This window comes from Hyla sarda, chromosome 6 (assembly GCF_029499605.1).
Source record: "Hyla sarda isolate aHylSar1 chromosome 6, aHylSar1.hap1, whole genome shotgun sequence".
Classification (NCBI taxonomy): Eukaryota; Metazoa; Chordata; class Amphibia; order Anura; family Hylidae; genus Hyla; species Hyla sarda.
Window position 1 is genome coordinate 142,012,243 of NC_079194.1, and position 19,118 is coordinate 142,031,360.

The window sequence follows — 19,118 nt, forward strand, 5'->3', positions numbered from 1 at the left end:
ATTGTGAGGCTGAAACGTCACATTGACTTAATGGGTGAATAAACACACCGCTTTTTGCAATTTGGAGTGCCGCTTCTTTTCTTGGATTATATAGATCACTCACTGTTAAGTTCCCTACAGCTCTCAATCACGTGCATCGGTTGTATAATGACTGTGATGTATTGTGTGATACAGATGACGTTTTGGCTCTTGAGAAGGCTGAGAGTTTAGCACGAGGAGCAGCTCTGAAATGGGCCTCGGGTATTTTCTGTCGTCCTGACCAGTTGACTCACCTTGGTCAGTATCGGAGGCGGGAGACACAGCGTAATAACTCTATACAGTCCCGGCTTAAGGTAAGTATTGGAAGTGCCCAAGTTTTGCTTTTTCTAATCTTTGGATATATCAAGAAGCACATGCAGTTTTTTCCCTTTTGTCTTGAAGCAGCGCACATTCAACTTTCTTTGTCTTCTAAAATATTAAGGCTTAAGCAGAATCATTACCAGGTTTATTCCGTTCCATAAACACAAATTTCCTTGTGTCCTACGGCAGCACTATCCACAAAATAAACTCTGATTGATTACCTTTGTCATACATCTCTTAGCGTGCGTTAGGTTAATCAACCAGTATTTAACAACAACTGTGCACAGGATATGGGGTATGTGTCTGATCTCATTCTCTCCTTACTCTTCCCATACTTAGCCACATCTTTTTTCAAAGTTCTTTTTTTTTTATTACACTGTTACTGTGTTGCCTGTGGACTGTGTTGTCAGCTTCACTACATAAAATCTAAAACCAAAAGACATTTCCAGGATGTGATGTAACAAAACACCAAGGGGGATAAATACTTTTGCAAGGCACTGTATTTCCCTGAAAGACTCTGGGCCATCCTCTGCTCCTTCAGCCTTCATTTGTTAATTTCGAATGATAAATTGTTTTCCCTATGCCTAACAGCAGCACACGTAGGAGTATTGCTGCCTCTGTGGACATATTAACAAAATAATTGCTTAATTAGCCCCGTGTGCTGCTGTTAGGACTAAAGGAAAACAAATAATTGTTAGATATTAATGATTCACTTATGTCCTAACTAGCAGCACAATTGGGGATGTAGCAAGAAGAGTACCTGTGAGGAAGGTCTTTCAGCTGTACGGAGTTCAGAAAAGACTGCCCAAAGGCATTAACCCCTTAACGACCAAGGACGTATATTTACGTCCTTGGCCGGCTCCCGTGATATAATGCATGTATCTGAAGCCGGGACCCGGTGCTAATAGCGCACGGCAGCTATCGCAGTGGTGCGTGCTATTAACCCTTTAGACACGGCGTTCAAAGTTGAACGCCTCGTCTAAAACGAAAGTGAAAGCTGCCCGGCTGCTCAGTGGGGCTGATTGGGACCACCACAGTGAAAATGCGGTGTCCCAATCAGCTGGGACACGAGCAGAGGTCCTCTTACCTGCCTCCGGCGTGTCCCTTCGGCGATTCATTGCTCCAAGCCTGAGATTCAGGCTTGAGCAATCGACCACCGATAACCCTGATCATTGCAAAGCTATGGCTTTGCAGTGAACAGGGTATAAGATCAGTGTGTGCAGTGTTATAGCCCCCCTATTGAACCTATAACACTGGAAAAAAATGTGAAAAAAAAATAAAGGTCATTTAACCCTTTCCCTAATAAAAGTTTGAATCACCCCCCTTTTCCCATAAAAAAAAACCATGTAAATAAAAATAAATATAAACATATGTGGTATCACCACGTGCGTAAATGTCCGAACTCTAAAAATATATCATTAATTAAACCACACAGTCAATGGCGTATGCGCAAAAAAATTCCAAAGTCCAAAATATTTTTGGTCACTTTTTACATAATGAAAAAATGAATAAAAAGCAATCAAAAAGTCCGATCAATACAAAAATGGTACTGCTAAAAACTTCAGATCACGGCGCAAAAAATTAGTCCTCATACCACTCCATAAGCGGTACAATAAAAGTTATAGGGGTCAGAAGATAACAATTTTAAACGTATACATTTTTGTGCATGTAGTTATGATTTTTTACAGAAGTACAACAAAATCAAACCTATGTAAGTAGGGTATCATTTTAAATCGTATGGACCTAAAGAATAAAGATAAGGTGTCATTTTTACCGAAAAATGTACTGCGTAGAAACGGAAGCCCCCAAAAGTTACAAAATGGCGTTTTTTCTTCAATTTCGTTGCACAATGATTTTTTCCGTTTCACCGTAGATTTTTGGGTAAAATGACTGATGTCACTGCAAAGTAGAATTGGTGGTGCAAAAAATAAGCCATCATATGGATTTTTAGGTGCAAAATTGAAAGGGTTATGATTTTTAAAAGGTGAGGAGGAAAAAACAAAAGTGCAAAAACGGAAAAACCCATGGCCCTTAACCCCTTATCAAGAATTATACCAGAATTCATTCACTTCATCTTCTCACCAGCCTATTCTTTCATTTACAGGTATGTCCTCATTTCATCTCTTGAACAACTACCACCATCATTTGTTTTCACCACTCCAAATGTGTTTAGCTGTATTTAACCTCTTAAGGACCAATGACGTCCTGGGACGTCATGGCACCCTGGGCCTTAAGGACCAATGACGTCCCAGGACGTCATGGCGTTTTCCGGTCCCTGCCGCGCGCCGGGCAGAGATCGGAACGGCATGCCTGCTGAAATCGTTCAGCAGGCATGCCGTGCAAATGCCAAGGGGGGTCACGGGACCCCCGCAAGTCGGCGATCACCAGAGATCGCTTTCGAAATCACGCAAGCGATCTTCGGCGATTCGGGTCATTCAGGTCCCTTGTGACCAGATGACCCGGGATTAAACGGTGATCGGCGGTGTACAATTCACCGTCAATCACCTGCCGTTGCTGGGGAGCGGTGACAATACTGTCACCGCCTCAGCAACGCTGCTATTATATACGGCTCCTTCCCGCTGCTGGACCCGCTGTTTTGGTTCAGTCAGCGGTTGCAGCAGGGAGAAGAAGCCGTGGATCCCCCCCTCGGAGCTCTGGAGCCCCCTCAGGAGCCTTAGAATAGGGTAAGATCATTGCAGGGACAGGTAGGAGTTGAATAAGTTACAAAGTAAAGTAAAAAAAAAGTACCCCCCCCCCCCCTCCCCCCCTAATAGGTCCCGCAGGGTCCTATTAGGGTCTGATCCTGAGCCTGGGTCCTATTAGGGGTTCAGGGAGCTGCGTGCGCCATCCCCCTTTTTTTTTTTGCCCGCAGCTTTTTTATTAAAAAAAAATCCCCCCTGACCCCCTAATAGGTCCCCCAGGGTCCTATTAGGGTCAGATCCCTTACCCTGGGTCCTATTAGGGGTTCAGGGAGCTGCGTTTGCCACCCCTTTTTTTTTTTTTGGCCACAGCTTTTTTTTTTTTCTATTCTATTACTGTTCTACACTTTTTACACCAAGCACCACACAGTACATACTTCACCGCCCCTCCACCGTAGAAAAAAGGCGATGGCCCACCGGGCATTTTCGGCAACGGAGGCTTACGCTTTTTTAGCCTCAGACTCCGAATCTGCCAGTGAGGACTATGAAGACCCAACTTTTGTTCTTCATCGCCCTCCTTATCATCTAGTAGTGATGATGAGCCCCCTGTAAGGCGGCGGAGACGCCGCCAGGCGAGGCCACGCACCCTCCATGAGAGTGACCCAGTGGCCGACACTAGTACGAATGGCAATGGTAATAGGAGTCCGGCCCCCCCTTCCGGTGACCCTGTCTGGAGCCCCCCAGAGGGTTATCAGCCACGGATTCCTGAGTTTGTTGGCAACTCAGGAATCCGGATTGACACGGCTGGCTTCACTGATCTGGACTTTTTAACGTTTTTTTTCAGTGACAGCCTGGTCAATCACATGGTGGAGCAAACGAACTTGTATGCCCAGCAGTTCATTACCCACCACCCAGATTCGCTTTTGGCCAGGCCCAATGAATGGCGCGCCATTGATGCAGCGGAAATGAGGACATTTTGGGGCCTCACGCTGCATATGGGCCTGGACAAAAAACCAAGTGCTCGTCATTACTGGAGCGGGGACGTCCTCTACCAGACCCCGCTTTACAGTATGGCGATGACACGGAGGCGGTACGAGGGGATTCGGAGGTGTCCGCCCCGAGGTGATCCCGCCCATGACCGCCTTTACAAAGTGAGGCTTTAAAATGTCCCTGTGCGAGGTACCGTGGGACCGGTCCTCAAGCCCGATTGTATTCTGGACTACAATCGGTATATGGGGGGAGTTGATCTCTCAGATCAAGTCCTCAAGCCATATAACGCCATGTGGAAAACACGGGCATGGTACAAAAAAGTTGCAGTCTACTTGGTACAGGTTGCCATGTACAACGCTTTTGTACTGTCCCAGTATGCTGGCAACACAGGGACATTCCTCCAGTACCAAGAAGAAGTCCTAAGGTTCCTGATCTTTGCTGAACGGGAAAGAGCAGGCCGGACTTCCCAAGGGTCTGGAGTTATAGGCGCCAGGATCGTCCCAGGCCAACACTTTCCAGGTGAGATCTTTCCAGGTGAGATCCCACTGGAAAGAAGGGACGATCCCAGAAAAGATGCAGAGTGTGTTACAGGAGGGGGATTCGGAGGGACACCAGGTACCAATGTGACACTTGCCCAGATAATCTGGGCCTCTGCATAGGCTGCTTCAGGGAGTATCACACTTCCATGGAGCCCTAAATTTTCCCTTTTTATTTGAATTTTCCATAATTTGACCAATGTACCAAGTCCAGAGTACATTCCAAAATATAACCCCCATAAACCACTAAATTGCCCAAAAAATCCTTGAAAAAAAACAAAAAATCTGATAAGACCTCTGGGGGTGTTTTTTCAGAAATGGGTCATAGGTCACTGAGTCATTATCATCGGGGACTTTTTTATGTTGCCTCAAATGCGCAGCGCTCTCTCTCCACCTGAGCGGGTGCGCATTTGAGGCAATTATGTCACATTCCCAGAATGATGACTCAGAGCATAGGGTTTGGGGCGGGCATATTTTTTTTTTGTTTTGGCTATGCTCTGGGTCATCATTCTGGGAACATATCCTGTTTTATTATTTTATGATTTATAGTTTTCTGGCCCACTGTACCCCATATTTACGGGCCTCTCTACCCCACCTGTCTACCCCAGTTATGGCCCGTTTTCCCCCATAGTGTTCCCCTATTTTAGGGCTCAGTGCTCCCCCCATTAACGCTCCTTGAGGGGGGGTCCCACATCCTGGCTCCATATCAAACTGACTGCGCTCCCATTCAAGCAAGACCTGCTGTGCACCCGCCAAGCCTAAATCATCAAAAAATCAGGTATGTCCTTACTCCAAAGAAATGTATTTACAAATTGTGGGGGGTCTTTTCTGCTATTAACCCTTGTAAAAATGTAAAATTTGGGGGGAAACACACATTTTTTTTTTTTTTTTTACATATGCAAAAGTTGTGAAACCCCTGTGGGGTATTAAGGCTTACTTTACCCCTTGCTACATTCCTCAAGGGGTCTAGTTTCCAAAATGGTATGCCATGTGGGGGGTATTTTGCTGTCCTAGCACCAAAGGGGCTTCCTAAATGCGACATGTCCCCCCAATTTCAGCAAAGCTTACAAATGTAACTCCTTTTCTGAGCATTGTAGTTCGCCCATAGTGCACTTGATGTCCACTTATGGGGTACCTCCATACTCAGAAGAGATGGGATTACAAATTTTGGGGGGTCTTTTCTACTATTAACCCTTGCAAATATGTGAAATTTTTGGGGAAACCCACATTTTAGTGAAAAAAAAAGATTTTTTTTTACATATGCAAAAGTTGTGAAATCCCTGTGGGGTATTAAGGTTCACTTTACCCATTGTTACGTTCCCCAAGGGGTCTAGTTTCCAAAATATAATACCATGTGTTTTTTTTTTTTTTGCTGTCCTGGCACCGTAGGGGCTTCCTAAATGCGGCATGCCCCCAGAGCAAAATTTGCTTCCAAAAAGCCAAATGTGACTACTCCTCTTCTGAGACCTGTAGTGCACCAGCAGAGCACTTTTCACCTCCATATGGGGTGTTTTCTGAATTGGGAGAAATTGGGCTTCAAATTTTGGTGGGTATTTTCTGCTTTAACCCTTTGTAAAAATGTAAAATTTTTGGGAAACCAAGCATTTTCGGTATTTTTTTTTTTTTTACATATGCAAAAGTCGTGAAACCCCTGTGGGGTATTAAGGTTCACTTTACCCCTTGTTACGGTCCCCAAGGGGTCTAGTTTCCAAAATATAATGCCGTGTTTTTTTTTTTTTTGCTGTCCTGGCACCATAGGGATTTCCTAAATGCGGCATGCCCCCAGAGCAAAATTTGCTTCCAAAAAGCCAAATGCGACTACTCATCTTCTGAGACCTGTAGTGCACCAGCAAAGCACTTTTCCCCCCCATATGGGGTGTTTTCTGAATCGGGAGAAATTGGGCTTCAAATTTTGGGGGGTATTTTCTGCTTCAACCCTTTGTAAAAAAGTAAAATTTTTGGGAAAAATTATTTTTGGGATAACCCCACTATTGAAAAAACCATCTCTGGACCCGTCCTGTGCAGCCAACTATCGACCCGTGTCAAATCTCCCCTTTATCTCCAAACTCCTGGAACGCTTGTTCTACTCCCGCCTTATCCGCTATCTCTCCGAGAACTCTCTCCTTGACCCCCTTACAGTCTGGTTTCCGCTCCCTTCACTCCACAGAAACGGCCCTAACCAAAGTCACTAACGATCTTCTGACGGCCAAATCAAATGGCAATTTCTCTTTACTGATTCTCTTGGACCTCTCTGTGGCTTTTGACACTGTGGATCACCAACTCCTCCTCAGTATTCTCCGCTCCATCGGTCTCAAGGACTCTGCTCTCGCCTGGTTTTCCTCCTATCTTTCTGGCCGCTCCTTTAGTGTCTCGTTTTCTGGCTCTACTTCTTCTCCTCTTCTCCTCTCTACTCTTTTCACTCTACACATCCCCCATTGGAAAAACAATCAGTAGATTTGGTTTCCAGTACCACCTCTACGCTGATGACACCCAACTCTATACCTCTTCCTCCAACATCACCCCTGCACTCCTACAGAATACCAGTGACTGTCTCTCTGCTGTCTCAGACATCATGTCCTCTTTATATCTGAAACTAAATCTTTCAAGAACAGAACTTCTTGTTTTTTCTCCATCAACTGATACTGTACCTAACCCTGACATTTCCATCTCGGTATGTGGGACTACCATAACTCCCAGGCAGCAGGCTCGCTGTCTTGGAATTATACTTGACTCTGATCTGTCTTTCACTCCCCATATTCAGTCCCTTTCACGTTCTTGTCACCTGCATCTCAAAAACATTTCCAGAATCTGCCAGTTTCTCACTACTCAAACTGCTAAAACTCTCATTATTGCTTTGATTCACTCCCGCCTCGACTACTGTAACTCTTTACTAATAGGCCTTCCTTTCTCCAAACTCTCTCCTCTCCAGTCCATCCTTAATGCCGCAACCAGACTCATCTTCCTCTCCAGCCGCTACACCGATGCCTCCTCCCTGTGCCAGTCACTACACTGATTACCAATTCAGTCCAGAATACAGTACAAAATTCTCAGTCTCACACACAAAGCTCTCCACAATGCTGCACCTCCCTACATCTCCTCTCTCATCTCTGTCTACCATTCTACACGTTCTCTCCGATCTGCTAATGATCTCACACTAACATCTTCTATAATCCGAACTTCTCACTCCCGTCTCCAAGACTTCACTTGTGCTGCACCGATTCTCTGGAATGCTATCCCTCAATCCCTCAGACTCAACAACAACATCCATAGTTTCAAACGTGGCCTAAAAACACATCTCTTCAGACAGGCCTACAACAGTCTCTAATTGGCCTCAACATATCCCCACACCTCTTGTTTGAATTGTTATTGTGTAATATTATGTCTGATACTTGTCTTTGTTTGTACCCCATAATTGTAAGCGCTGCGGAATCTGTAGGCGCTATATAAATAAAATTATTATTATTATTATTATTATTAAGGACTCAGGGTTTTTCAGTTTTTGCCATTTCGTTTTTTCCTCCTTACCTTTTAAAAATCATAACCCTTTCAATTTTCCACCTAAAAATCCATATTATGGCTTATTTTTTGCGTCACCAATTCTACTTTGCAGTGACAGTCATTTTACCCAAAAATGCACGGCGAAACGGAAAAAAAATCATTGTGCGACAAAATTGAAGAAAAAACGCCATTTTGTAACTTTTGGGGGCTTTCGTTTCTACGCAGTGCATATTTCGGTAAAAATGACACCTTATCATTATTCTGTAGGTCCATACGGTTAAAATGATACCCTACTTATATAGGTTTGATTTTGTCGTACTTCTGGAAAAAAATCATAACTACATGCAGGAAAATGTATACGTTTAAAAATGTCATCTTCTACCCCTATAACTTTTTTATTTTTCCACGTACAGGGCGGTATGAGGACTCATTTTTGCGCCGTGATCTGAAGTTTTTATCGGTACGATTTTTGTTTTGATCGGACTTTTTGATCACTTTTTATTCATTTTTTAATGGTATAAAAAGTGACCAAAAATACGTTTTTTTGGACTTTGGAATTTTTGGGCGCGTACGCCATTGACCGTGCGGTTTAATTAATGACATATTTTTATAGTTCGGACATTTACGCACGCAGAGATACCACGTATGTTTATTTTTTTTAATTTACACTGTTATTTTTTTTTATGGGAAAAGGGGGGTGATTCAAACTTTTATTAGGGAAGGGGTTAAATGACCTTTAACACTTTTTCTTTACTTTTTTTTTTTTTTTTTTTGCAGTGTTATAGATCCCATAGGGACCTATAACACTGCACACACTGATCTCCTATGCTGATCACTGGCGTGCATTAACACGCCTGTGATCAGTATTATCGGCGTTTGACTGCTCCTGCCTGGATCTCAGGCACGGAGCAGTCATTCGTCGATCGGACACCGAGGAGGCAGGTAAGGGCCCTCCCGGTGTCCTGTAAGCTGTTCGGGACGCCGCGATTTCACTGCGGCAGTCCCGAACAGCCCGACTGACTAGCCTGGATAGTGTCACTTTCACTTTAGAAGCGGCGGTAAGCTTTGATCGCCGCTTCTAAAGGGTTAATACCGCACATTGCCGCGATCAGAGATTTTCTATTCAAAAATATTAATCCTTTCAGTACTTATTAGCAGCTGTATGCTACAGAGGAAATTCTTTTCTTTTTACATTTCTTTTTTGTCTTGTCCACAGTGCTCTCTACTGACACCTCTGTCAGTGTCAGGAACTGTCTAGAGCAGCATAGGTTTGCTATGGGGATTTGATTTTCTCCTGCTCTCGACAGCTCCTGATATGGGCATCAGGTGTCAGTAGAGAGCACTGTGGACAAGAAAAAAAAGAAATTCAAAAAGAAAAGAAATTTCCTCTGTAGCATACAGCTGCTAATATGTACTGGAAGAGTAAAGATTTTTTAATAGAAGTAATTTACAAATCTGTTTAACTTTCTGGCACCAGTTGATAAAAAAAAAAAAAAAAAAAAAAATCTTTTCTACCAGAGTACCCCTTTAACCCCTTAAGGACCAGGCCATTTTATACCTTAAGGACCGGAGCGTTTTTTGCAATTCTGACCACTGTCACTTTAAACATTAATAACTCTGGAATGCTTTTAGTTATCATTCTGATTCCGAGATTGTTTTTTCGTGACATATTCTACTTTAACTTAGTGGTAAAATTTAATGGTAACTTGCATCCTTTCTTGGTGAAAAATCCCAAAATTTGATGAAAAAAATGAAAATTTTGCATTTTTCTAACTTTGAAGCTCTCTGCTTGTAAGGAAAATGGATATTCAAAATATATTTTTTTGGGGTTCACATATACAATATGTCTACTTTATGTTTGCATCATAAAATTTATGAGTTTTTACTTTTGGAAGACACCATAGGGCTTCAAAGTTCAGTAGCAATTTTGAAATTTTTCACAAAATTTTCAAACTCACTATTTTTCAGGGACCAGTTCAGTTTTGAAGTGGATTTGAAGGGTCTTCATATTAGAAATACCCCATAAAAGACCCCATTATAAAAACTACACCCCCTAAAGTATTCAAAAAAACATTCAGTAAGTGTATTAACCCTTTAGGTGTTTCACAGGAATAGCAGCAAAGTGAAGGAGAAAATTCAAAATCTTCATTTTTTACACTCGCATGTTCTAGTAGACCCAATTTTTGAATTTTTGCAAGGGATAAAAAGGAGAAAATTTTTACTTGTATTTGAAACCCAATTTCTCTCGAGTAAGCACATACCTCATATGTCTATGTTAATTGTTCGGCGGGCGCAGTAGAGGGCTCAGAAGGGAAGGAGCGACAAATGGTTTTTGGGGGGCATGCCGCATTTAGGAAGCCCCTATGGTGCCAGGACAGCAAAAAAAAACACATGGCATACCATTTTGGAAACTAGACCCCTCAGGGAACGTAACAAGGGGTAAAGTGAACCTTAATACCCCACAGGTGATTCACGACTTTTGCATATGTAAAAAAAATATATATTTTTTTTACCTAAAATGCTTGGTTTCCCAAAAATTTTACATTTTTAAAAAGGGTAATAGCAGAAAATACCCCCCAAAATTTGAAGCCCAATTTCTCTCGATACAGAAAACACCTCGCATGGGGGTGAAAAGTGCTCTGCTGGTGCACTACAGGTCTCAGAAGAGAAGGAGTCACATTTGGCTTTTTGAAAGCAAATTTTGCTCTGGGGGCATGCCGCATTTAGGAAGCCCCTATGGTGCCAGAACAGCAAAAAAAAACCACATGGCATACCATTTTGGAAACTAGACCCCTTGGGGAACGTAACAAGGTGTAACGTGAACCTTAATGCCCTACAGGTGTTTCACGACTTTTGCATATGTAAAAAAAAAATTTTTTTTTTACCTAAAATGCTTGTTTTCCCAAAATGTTTACATTTTTTAAAAGGGTAATAGCGGAAAATACCCCCCAAAATTTGAAGCCCAATTTCTCCCGATTCAGAAAACACCCCATATGGGGGTGAAAAGTGCTCTGCTGGCGCACTACAGGTCTCAGAAGAGAAGGAGTAACATTTGGCTTTTTGAAAGCAAATTTTGCTCTGGGGGCATGCCGCATTTAGGAAGCCCCTATGGTGCCAGAACAGCAAAAAAAAACACATGGCATACCATTTTGGAAACTAGACCCCTCGGGGAACGTAACAAGGGGTAATGTGAACCTTAATACCCTACAGGTGTTTCACGACTTTTGCATATGTAAAAAAATATATATTTTTTTTACCTAAAATGCTTGGTTTCCCAAAATTTTTACAATTTTAAAAAGGGTAATAGCAGAAAATACCCCCCAAAATTTGAAGCCCAATTTCTCCCGATTCAGAAAACACCCCATATGGGTGTGAAAAGTGCTCTGCTGGCGCACTACAGGTCTCAGAAGAGAAGGAGTCACATTTGGCTTTTTGAAAGCGAATTTTGCTCTGGGGGCATGCCGCATTTAGGAACCCCCTATGGTGCCAGGACAGCAAAAAAAAAACCACATGGCATACCATTTTGGAAACTAGACCCCTTGGGGAACGTAACAAGGGGTAATTTGAACCTTAATACCCTACAGGTGTTTCACGACTTTTGCATATGTAAAAAAATATATATTTTTTTTACCTAAAATGCTTGTTTTCCCCAAAATTTTACATTTTTTAAAAGGGTAATAGCAGAAAATACCCCCCAAAATTTGAAGCCCAATTTCTCCCGAGTACGGCGATACCCCATATGTGGCCCTAAACTGTTGCCTTGAAATACGACAGGGCTCCAAAGTGAGAGCGCCATGCGCATTTGAGGCCTAAATTAGGGACTTGCATAGGGGTGGACATAGGGGTATTCTACGCCAGTGATTCCCAAACAGGGTGCCTCCAGCTGTTGTAAAACTCCCAGCATGCCTGGACAGTCAACGGCTATCTGGCAATACTGGGAGTAGTTGTTTTGCAACAGCTGGAGGCTCCGTTTTGGAAACAGTGGCGTACCAGACGTTTTTCATTTTTATTGGGGAGGGGGGTTGTATAGGGGTATGTGTATATGTAGTGTTTTTTACTTTTTATTTTATTTTGTGTTAGTGTAGTGTAGTGTTTTTAGGGTACAGTCGCATGGACGGGGGTTCACAGTAGTTTCTCGCTGGCAGTTTGAGCTACGGCAGAAAATTTGACGCAGCTCAAACTTGCAGCCGGATACTTACTGTAATCCTCCGCCCATGTGAGTGTACCCTGTACGTTCACATTGGGGGGGGGGGGGGGAACATCCAGCTGTTGCAAAACTGCAACTCCCAGCATGTACGGTCTATCAGTGCATGCTGGGAGTTGTAGTTTTGCAACCGCTGGAGGCTCCGTTTTGGAAACAGTGGCGTACCAGACATTTTCATTTTTATTGGGGAGGGGGGCTGTGTAGGGGTATGTGTATATGTAGTGTTTTTTACTTTTTATTTTATTTTGTGTTAGTGTAGTGTAGTGTTTTTAGGGTACAGTCACACGGGCGGGGGTTCACAGTAGTTTCTCGCTGGCAGTTTGAGCTGCTGCAGAAATTTTGCCGCACCTCAAACTTGCAGCCGGATACTAACCGTAATCCTCCGCCCATGTGTGAGTGTACCCTGTACGTTCACATTGGGGGGGGGAACATCCAGCTGTTGCAAAACTACAACTCCCAGCATGTACGGTCTATCAGTGCATGCTGGGAGTTGTAGTTTTGCAACAGCTGGAGGCACACTGGTTGTGAAACACCGAGTTTGGTAACAAACTCAGTGTTTTGCAACCAGTGTGCCTTCAGCTGTTGCAAAAGCTACAACCCCCAGCATGTACGGACAGCGGAAGGGCATGCTGGGTGTTGTAGTTATGCAACAGCTGGAGGCATACTACTTTGGCTGGGGATGCTGGGGATTGTAGTTATGCAATAGCTGGAGACACACTGGTTTACTACTTAACTCAGTGTGCCTTCAGCTGTTGCAAAACTACAACTCTCAGCAGTCACCGACAGCCAACGGGCATGCTGGGAGTTGTAGTTATGCAACCACCAGATGCACTACTACAACTCCCAGCATGCACTTTAGCTGATTGTGCAAGCTGGGAGTTGTAGTTACACAACAGCTGAAGGTACACTTTTCCATAGAAAGAATGTGCCTCCAGCTGTTGCAAAACTACAAGTCCCAGCATGCCCATAAGGGCATGCTGGGAGTTGTGGTGGTCTGCCTCCTGCTGTTGCATAACTACAGCTCCCAGCATGCCCTTGTTGCATGCTGGGAGCTGTTGCTAAGCAACAGCAGGAGGCTGTCACTCACCTCCAACGATCCTCGCCGCACCAGGTCAGTCCCTCGTCGTCTCCGCCGCCGCCGCTGCTCCTGGGGCCCCGATCCCAACAGGGGCGCCGGGGATCGGGGTCCCCAGCACCCGGGGTGCACGTCCCGCACCCGCTCACGTCCTCCGGAAGAGGGGCGGAGCGGGTTGCGGGAGTGACACCCGCAGCAGGCGCCCTGATTGGTCGGCCGGTAATCCGGCCGACGAATCAGGGCGATCGTGAGGTGGCACCAGTGCCACCTCACCCCTGCTGGCTATGGCTGTTCGGGGCCGTCTCTGACGGCCCCGATCAGCCAATAATTCCGGGTCACCGGGTCACTGGAGACCCGATTGACCCGGAATCCGCCGCAGATCGCTGGACTGAATTGTCCAGCGATCTGCGGCCATCGCCGACATGGGGGGTCATAATGACCCCCCTGGGCGATATGCCCCGATGCCTGCTGAACGATTTCAGCAGGCATCGGGGACCGGCTCCGCTCCAGATGGTTGCGGGGGGCCGGTAAAACACATGACGTTCTCATACGTCATGTGTCCTTAAGGACTCGGAAATGGAGACGTATGAGAACGTCATGTGTCCTTAAGGGGTTAAGCCTCAGCTCCAGCCTGCCGTGCAAGGTAGCTTGGCAGGCTGGAGCTGAGGTATATGTCATCTTACCTATCTGGGAATGTGGATCATTGTACCCCAACAACAGAAGTATTGTATTGTCAAGGGATAAGGAAATCATGTGAGTAACGAAAATTCTGAGAAGACCAGAACATGGTGGTCGTGAGTTATTCTTTTGAGAATACATACATATCTGATGTCATATGCATAAAGTATTATTGCTGCCCAGGTATACCAGTTTAAAGTTGTCTTATATGGTGTGCGATAACACCATTTACCTATGTGCAACATTGTTGGCATTTAATGAAGACATATGTGTATTGTACACTTGTCATTGAAACTATTTTTTTTTTCATATTGACTGCCTCCAGAAAGTTAAACAGACTTGTAAACAGAGGTGTCAGCAGAGAGCACTGTGGTCAGACAGAAAAGAACAACTCAACTTCCTGTGGATCATACAGCAGCTGATAAGTACTGGAAAGATTTAGATTTTTTAATATAAGCAATTTACAAATCTGTTTAACTTTCTAGCACCAGTTGATTTGAAAACAATTGTTTTCCACTGGTGTACCCCTTTAAAATGGAGGGGCTTTGGCATTTCTCTCATCCATCCTGTAGGAATTGTAGAATAGAAGAGAGGGGTATCTGAGACAACCACCTTTTTTCTATCACATCATTGCAGAAAGAATTTCTTTATTCTTGAATTATGTGAGATTGTAGATTCCAACAGTGTGTTCAAGACCCTTGAAGAAAGCCCTCTAGATTCTAGTAGGGACCAATCAACCTCCAAGCTGTCAGGTTTAGATTACTCAGATCTAGATTCCCTCTGCCAGATGAACTAGGTTGTGCCCTAAGTGTTTCTCAAGCGTGGTCCTCAAGTACCCCCAACAGGTCATGTTTCTAGGATTTCCTGAGTCTTTCACAGGTGATAATTATGGTTAGTGAATCAGGCATCATGTGAAAGAAAGGAAATCCAATAAACATGACATGTTGGGGGGTACATGAGGACCCCGCTTAAGAAACACTTCATTAAGGGAAGAGTTCAGTATTGGCCTCTGCATGAGTTGGGTGATTAAAGACCTCTTTGGCCAGAATGGAATGATGACTATCAATGTTGTGTAGTCTTGCCTGATCTTCAGTCAGTACCCCCAGTATCATGGAGATTGGAGGGCATATGCAGGCCAGCCTGAACCTCCAATGGTATGGACGGAGCATCTACCACCCAAGGCTGGTCCTTCCTGTATAGGGATGAATATAGCCAGACACAAAAGGTAAACATGTAATGAAGTAACTGGGCCAATCAAGCCATATTTAAAGAGAAATTATCCTGAATAGCTACTGCTACACATGCACTCCCAAAGTATAACACAAACCAACAAAGGCTCGAGTGATTACAAATGGTAAAATACAAAAATCATTACTTTGTTTGTCAGAATAACATACATAAAATTGGAGGTATTCCACCCAAGGGGAAGAAGGAAAACAACAAGATTGTACTCCTTGTCCAATAACATAGCCTACAGCGTTTGAGTGTATCTCAAATGTAAACATACAGTATGTAAAGATACACAGTCCATATCACAAATACAGACCCCCATCATAGCATTATATATAGAGAAATCACAGCTTAATAGCAAAGATACCAGACATACTTATGTAATGTGGCCACAGGACACTGGATTGACACCAAACCCCCTTGAGTGAAATACCTCCACTTTTTTATGTATGTTAATATTTTCTGACTAATAGATAATTATAAATGATAAAAGTAATGATTTGTGTAATAGATTTTTTGTAATCACTCTATTTTTTGTTGGCTTGCGTCTCCCTGTTATAGGGATCAGAATTTCTTCACCTTGGATTTGAACCTTGTTGCTTTTAGATTGATCTTTGGAATAAAGAATACAGTGACCATTTGCCTGGATCGCCAAGACACTGACTTAGGTAATCTGTGACTGCACATAGGTGGGTAAGGCTTTGCTCTGCCCAAGGTAGGATCAATCCCAATTCTTAGAGGGGAGTATGAAATCTTGTGCCTCTCTTTTTGTTTATGTCGTAAACTGCCATCATATTGTCTGAACATACTCAGGATTTACTCGGAAACATAAAAGGGATGTCTGTGGTCAACATGATCCGCCTGGGTGGAATCAATGACCTCCGAGGTGTCATCCGGAATCTTAAGACTACAATTACTCGATCTCGTCTTTCTCTTGAGAAAGCAGGAGAAAAATGTACTATGAACTCCAGAAACCTTATGGTCTGTAACACCCAAAAATATGAAATAACTTCCTCCCATTTCTTTAGAAAAAATAACAGAGACGGCCACCTTGACCTCTACAGGATCTAGTATGTTGCTGGAAGCTAGGACCCCTTTATTGTCATCTATCTATCATGAAAGATTGTTGATTATGACTCTTGCTTTTTTTTTTTTTTTTTATCAGAAAGGCCTTCCATAATCTTGTCTAGCTCTGCACCAAACAATGTCCCTGGCACGTAGGATAGACCACACAAATTATATTTGGAGGCATTATCTGCCACCAAAGGTTTGAGTCAGAAAGGCCTCCAACTGGCTGAGGACAAGGCCATGGACTTGTAGGTAGGGCTGGGCGGTATACCGGTTCATACCGAATACCGAAATTTTTGGGCTGCACGATATGAATTTTTCCCATACCGCAATACCGGTTGGGCCCCTCCCCCTTGGGAATGACTTATCAGCCCAGCGCAGTGCTCTCCCCACATCGGGGAACTAAACATATGTGCCCCGCCAGCGCTGTTCTGCTCCCCCTGAATTAATTATCAGCCCAGCGGCCCACAAGCACTGCCCTCCTCCTCTTTGTTGTGGGCCGCCAGCGATGGAACTCTATACTGTACGCCAGTGGTCTCCAACCTGCGGACCTCCAGATGTTGCAAAACTACAACTCCCAGCATGCCCGGACGGCCAACGCTGGGGACGGGAACTTCGCTTCGGCCGGTGATAGGCTGACGGCTGTCCGAAGTTCCCGTTCCCAGCGTGAGGCCGACATAGGTAAGTTAAAGTTTATTTTCTTTATCTTCTGCAGCCTGGGCATAGGGATACATCGTACAGCAGTGGTCTCAAACCTGCGGACCTCCAGCTGTTGCAAAGCTACAACTCGCAGCATGCCCGGACAGCAAACGGCTGTCCGGGCATGCTGGGAGTTGTAGTTTTGCAACATCTGGAGGTCCGTAGGTTGGAGACCACTGGCGTACAGTATAGAGTTCCATCGCCGGTGGCCCCCACCAAAGTGGAGGATTGGGGGGGGGGGCAGAACAGCGCTGGCGGGTAACATGATTTGGTTGGGGGGGAGCAGAACAGCGCTCGCGGGTCACATGATTTGGTGGGGGGGGGGAGCAGAACAGCGTTCGCGGGTCACATGATTTGGGGGGTGGGGGTGGTGTCGGTGAAAGAAATACCGTTATATACCGTGGAACGGCCATAAGTTACAAAAATACCGTGATACACATATTTGGTCATACCGCCCAGCTCTACTTGTAGGCTAGCTTTGGCTGTTGGGGGGCCACATTGCATGAGAAACCTAGATACCGCTGAAGAGGCTATCATTACAAAAGCTGAGGCACAGACAGCAGCATAACTTCTTTTGAGTGTGCTTTATTTCCTACTCATTTTGCCCATCATGTAAGTTGATCCAACGTCATGTGGAACTATAGTCCTCCTATACATCTTAGCAATGGACATTTCCACCTTAGGGGGTGGAGCCAAAATCGGACCTTTCGGTAGAGGATACATAGACTTGACTTGTTAGCAATGACATGTCCTTTTTCAAGGTGCTTTCATTTAATTGTCATAATCTTGGATAGCGACTCTTTCAATTTATAGGCCCTTGGCTGACTAAAAGGTGACTCTGAAGATTCTGAACCTTTCCTGGGATCAACATCCTGCTCCCCAAACCAGATGGATTTTAACAGTTGCGCTTTCTCCACAGAAAATAAATATGTGGAAGTATCTTACTCCTCAGAATGAGAAGACGAAGAGTGAACTTCATCTAAGACTAGCAGATTGTCGTATGACATCTGGAGTTGCTAAGGAGTCCTTTAACTCTCTGATGGAATTTCCCACAAAATCCTTTAGTCCGATCACTACGTCCTATATGATTAGGCTTATCCGATTACTTGAGTGCCTATTGTACTCCTATCTATCCTGAAAGGGAGTCTCACATTCCCAACAGGCTAGATGTTGACGCCTAGCCTGCAGTGCCTCCGATTAGAACACAAAGAGGTATGCCGGCTGACTGGAGGCACACCGAAACGCTGGCTTCTACCACGGAGCACCACCCAGGATCCGGAGGGAAAAATATAAGTAAAAATTTTACACAAAAGTCTCTTACTCAAAAGCACTTAATTTAATTATTCAATTTCCACTTGTCCTGATTGTTCACAGAGGCAGTAATACTCCCACTTGTGCTGCTAGGTAGGAATACTGCTTATCCTCCTCTAAATGTACATGATCAGTTAGTGGCCCCCTGTTGTCCTTTGCAGGTCTTTCATTTTCCTAACAGATTGAAAACTGTAATAGAATTTGTAAATGTATAGTTCTTCACAAATATTAATATCCATTCCATCTTACACAGAGCTCAATTGTGTTGTGTACATATAGCCTGCTCCTCAGAGGCCCATGGGGGATTTATAATTACTTTTATTTTTTATTTCTGTGTATAATTTTTGGATAATATACATGCACAGTTTTGTGCATATTTTTTGTGAATTTTTGCAGCACCAAACTCCACGTTATAAATTTAACAACCGCAATGTTTATGAAAATGCACAAAAACAAACCACAATAATTTGCAAATCTATACCACCCAAGCAGAGCTCTAAAGGAAAAAAAAACTCTTACAAGTTGTTAATCACACAGCCTTCTTTAGTGTAATTGCGTGAAATTTACCACACATCATGAAAACTTTTATTAAAATTCTAGTTCAGTATCAATCCGACACTACGTACAGCACATGTATAGGAATCCACACAATTGGATAAAACTCCTTTAAGCATTGTAAGCCAGAACGCCAATCTACCTGTGGTGCAGTACATGTCCAATAAAGCGAACCAAGCAATCTTCAATAGAAAGAAAGTAAATGGTGCACTGACCATAAGTAGCTGTGTAGCGTAAACTTTATTCCAAGAATCAGATACAATCCATGGCGTGTAACCAGAGAGACGGACAGGTAC

General features: G+C 43.9%; 1 protein-coding gene across 3 annotated transcripts in view; it reads left to right on the forward strand.

Moving 5' to 3' along the window:
• EXOC3L1 (exocyst complex component 3 like 1) overlaps nucleotides 1–19,118 on the forward strand; it is a 67,098-nt gene that overhangs the window by 31,532 nt on the left and 16,448 nt on the right. For 2 of the 3 annotated variants that reach the window (XM_056525328.1, XM_056525327.1), the window contains exon 2: nucleotides 175–332. The exons of the other annotated variant lie outside the window; for it this stretch is intronic. In XM_056525328.1, the coding sequence (XP_056381303.1) occupies nucleotides 175–332 (158 nt within the window). The remainder of the gene's footprint in view (nucleotides 1–174; nucleotides 333–19,118) is intronic. 3 annotated transcript variants of the gene reach the window in all.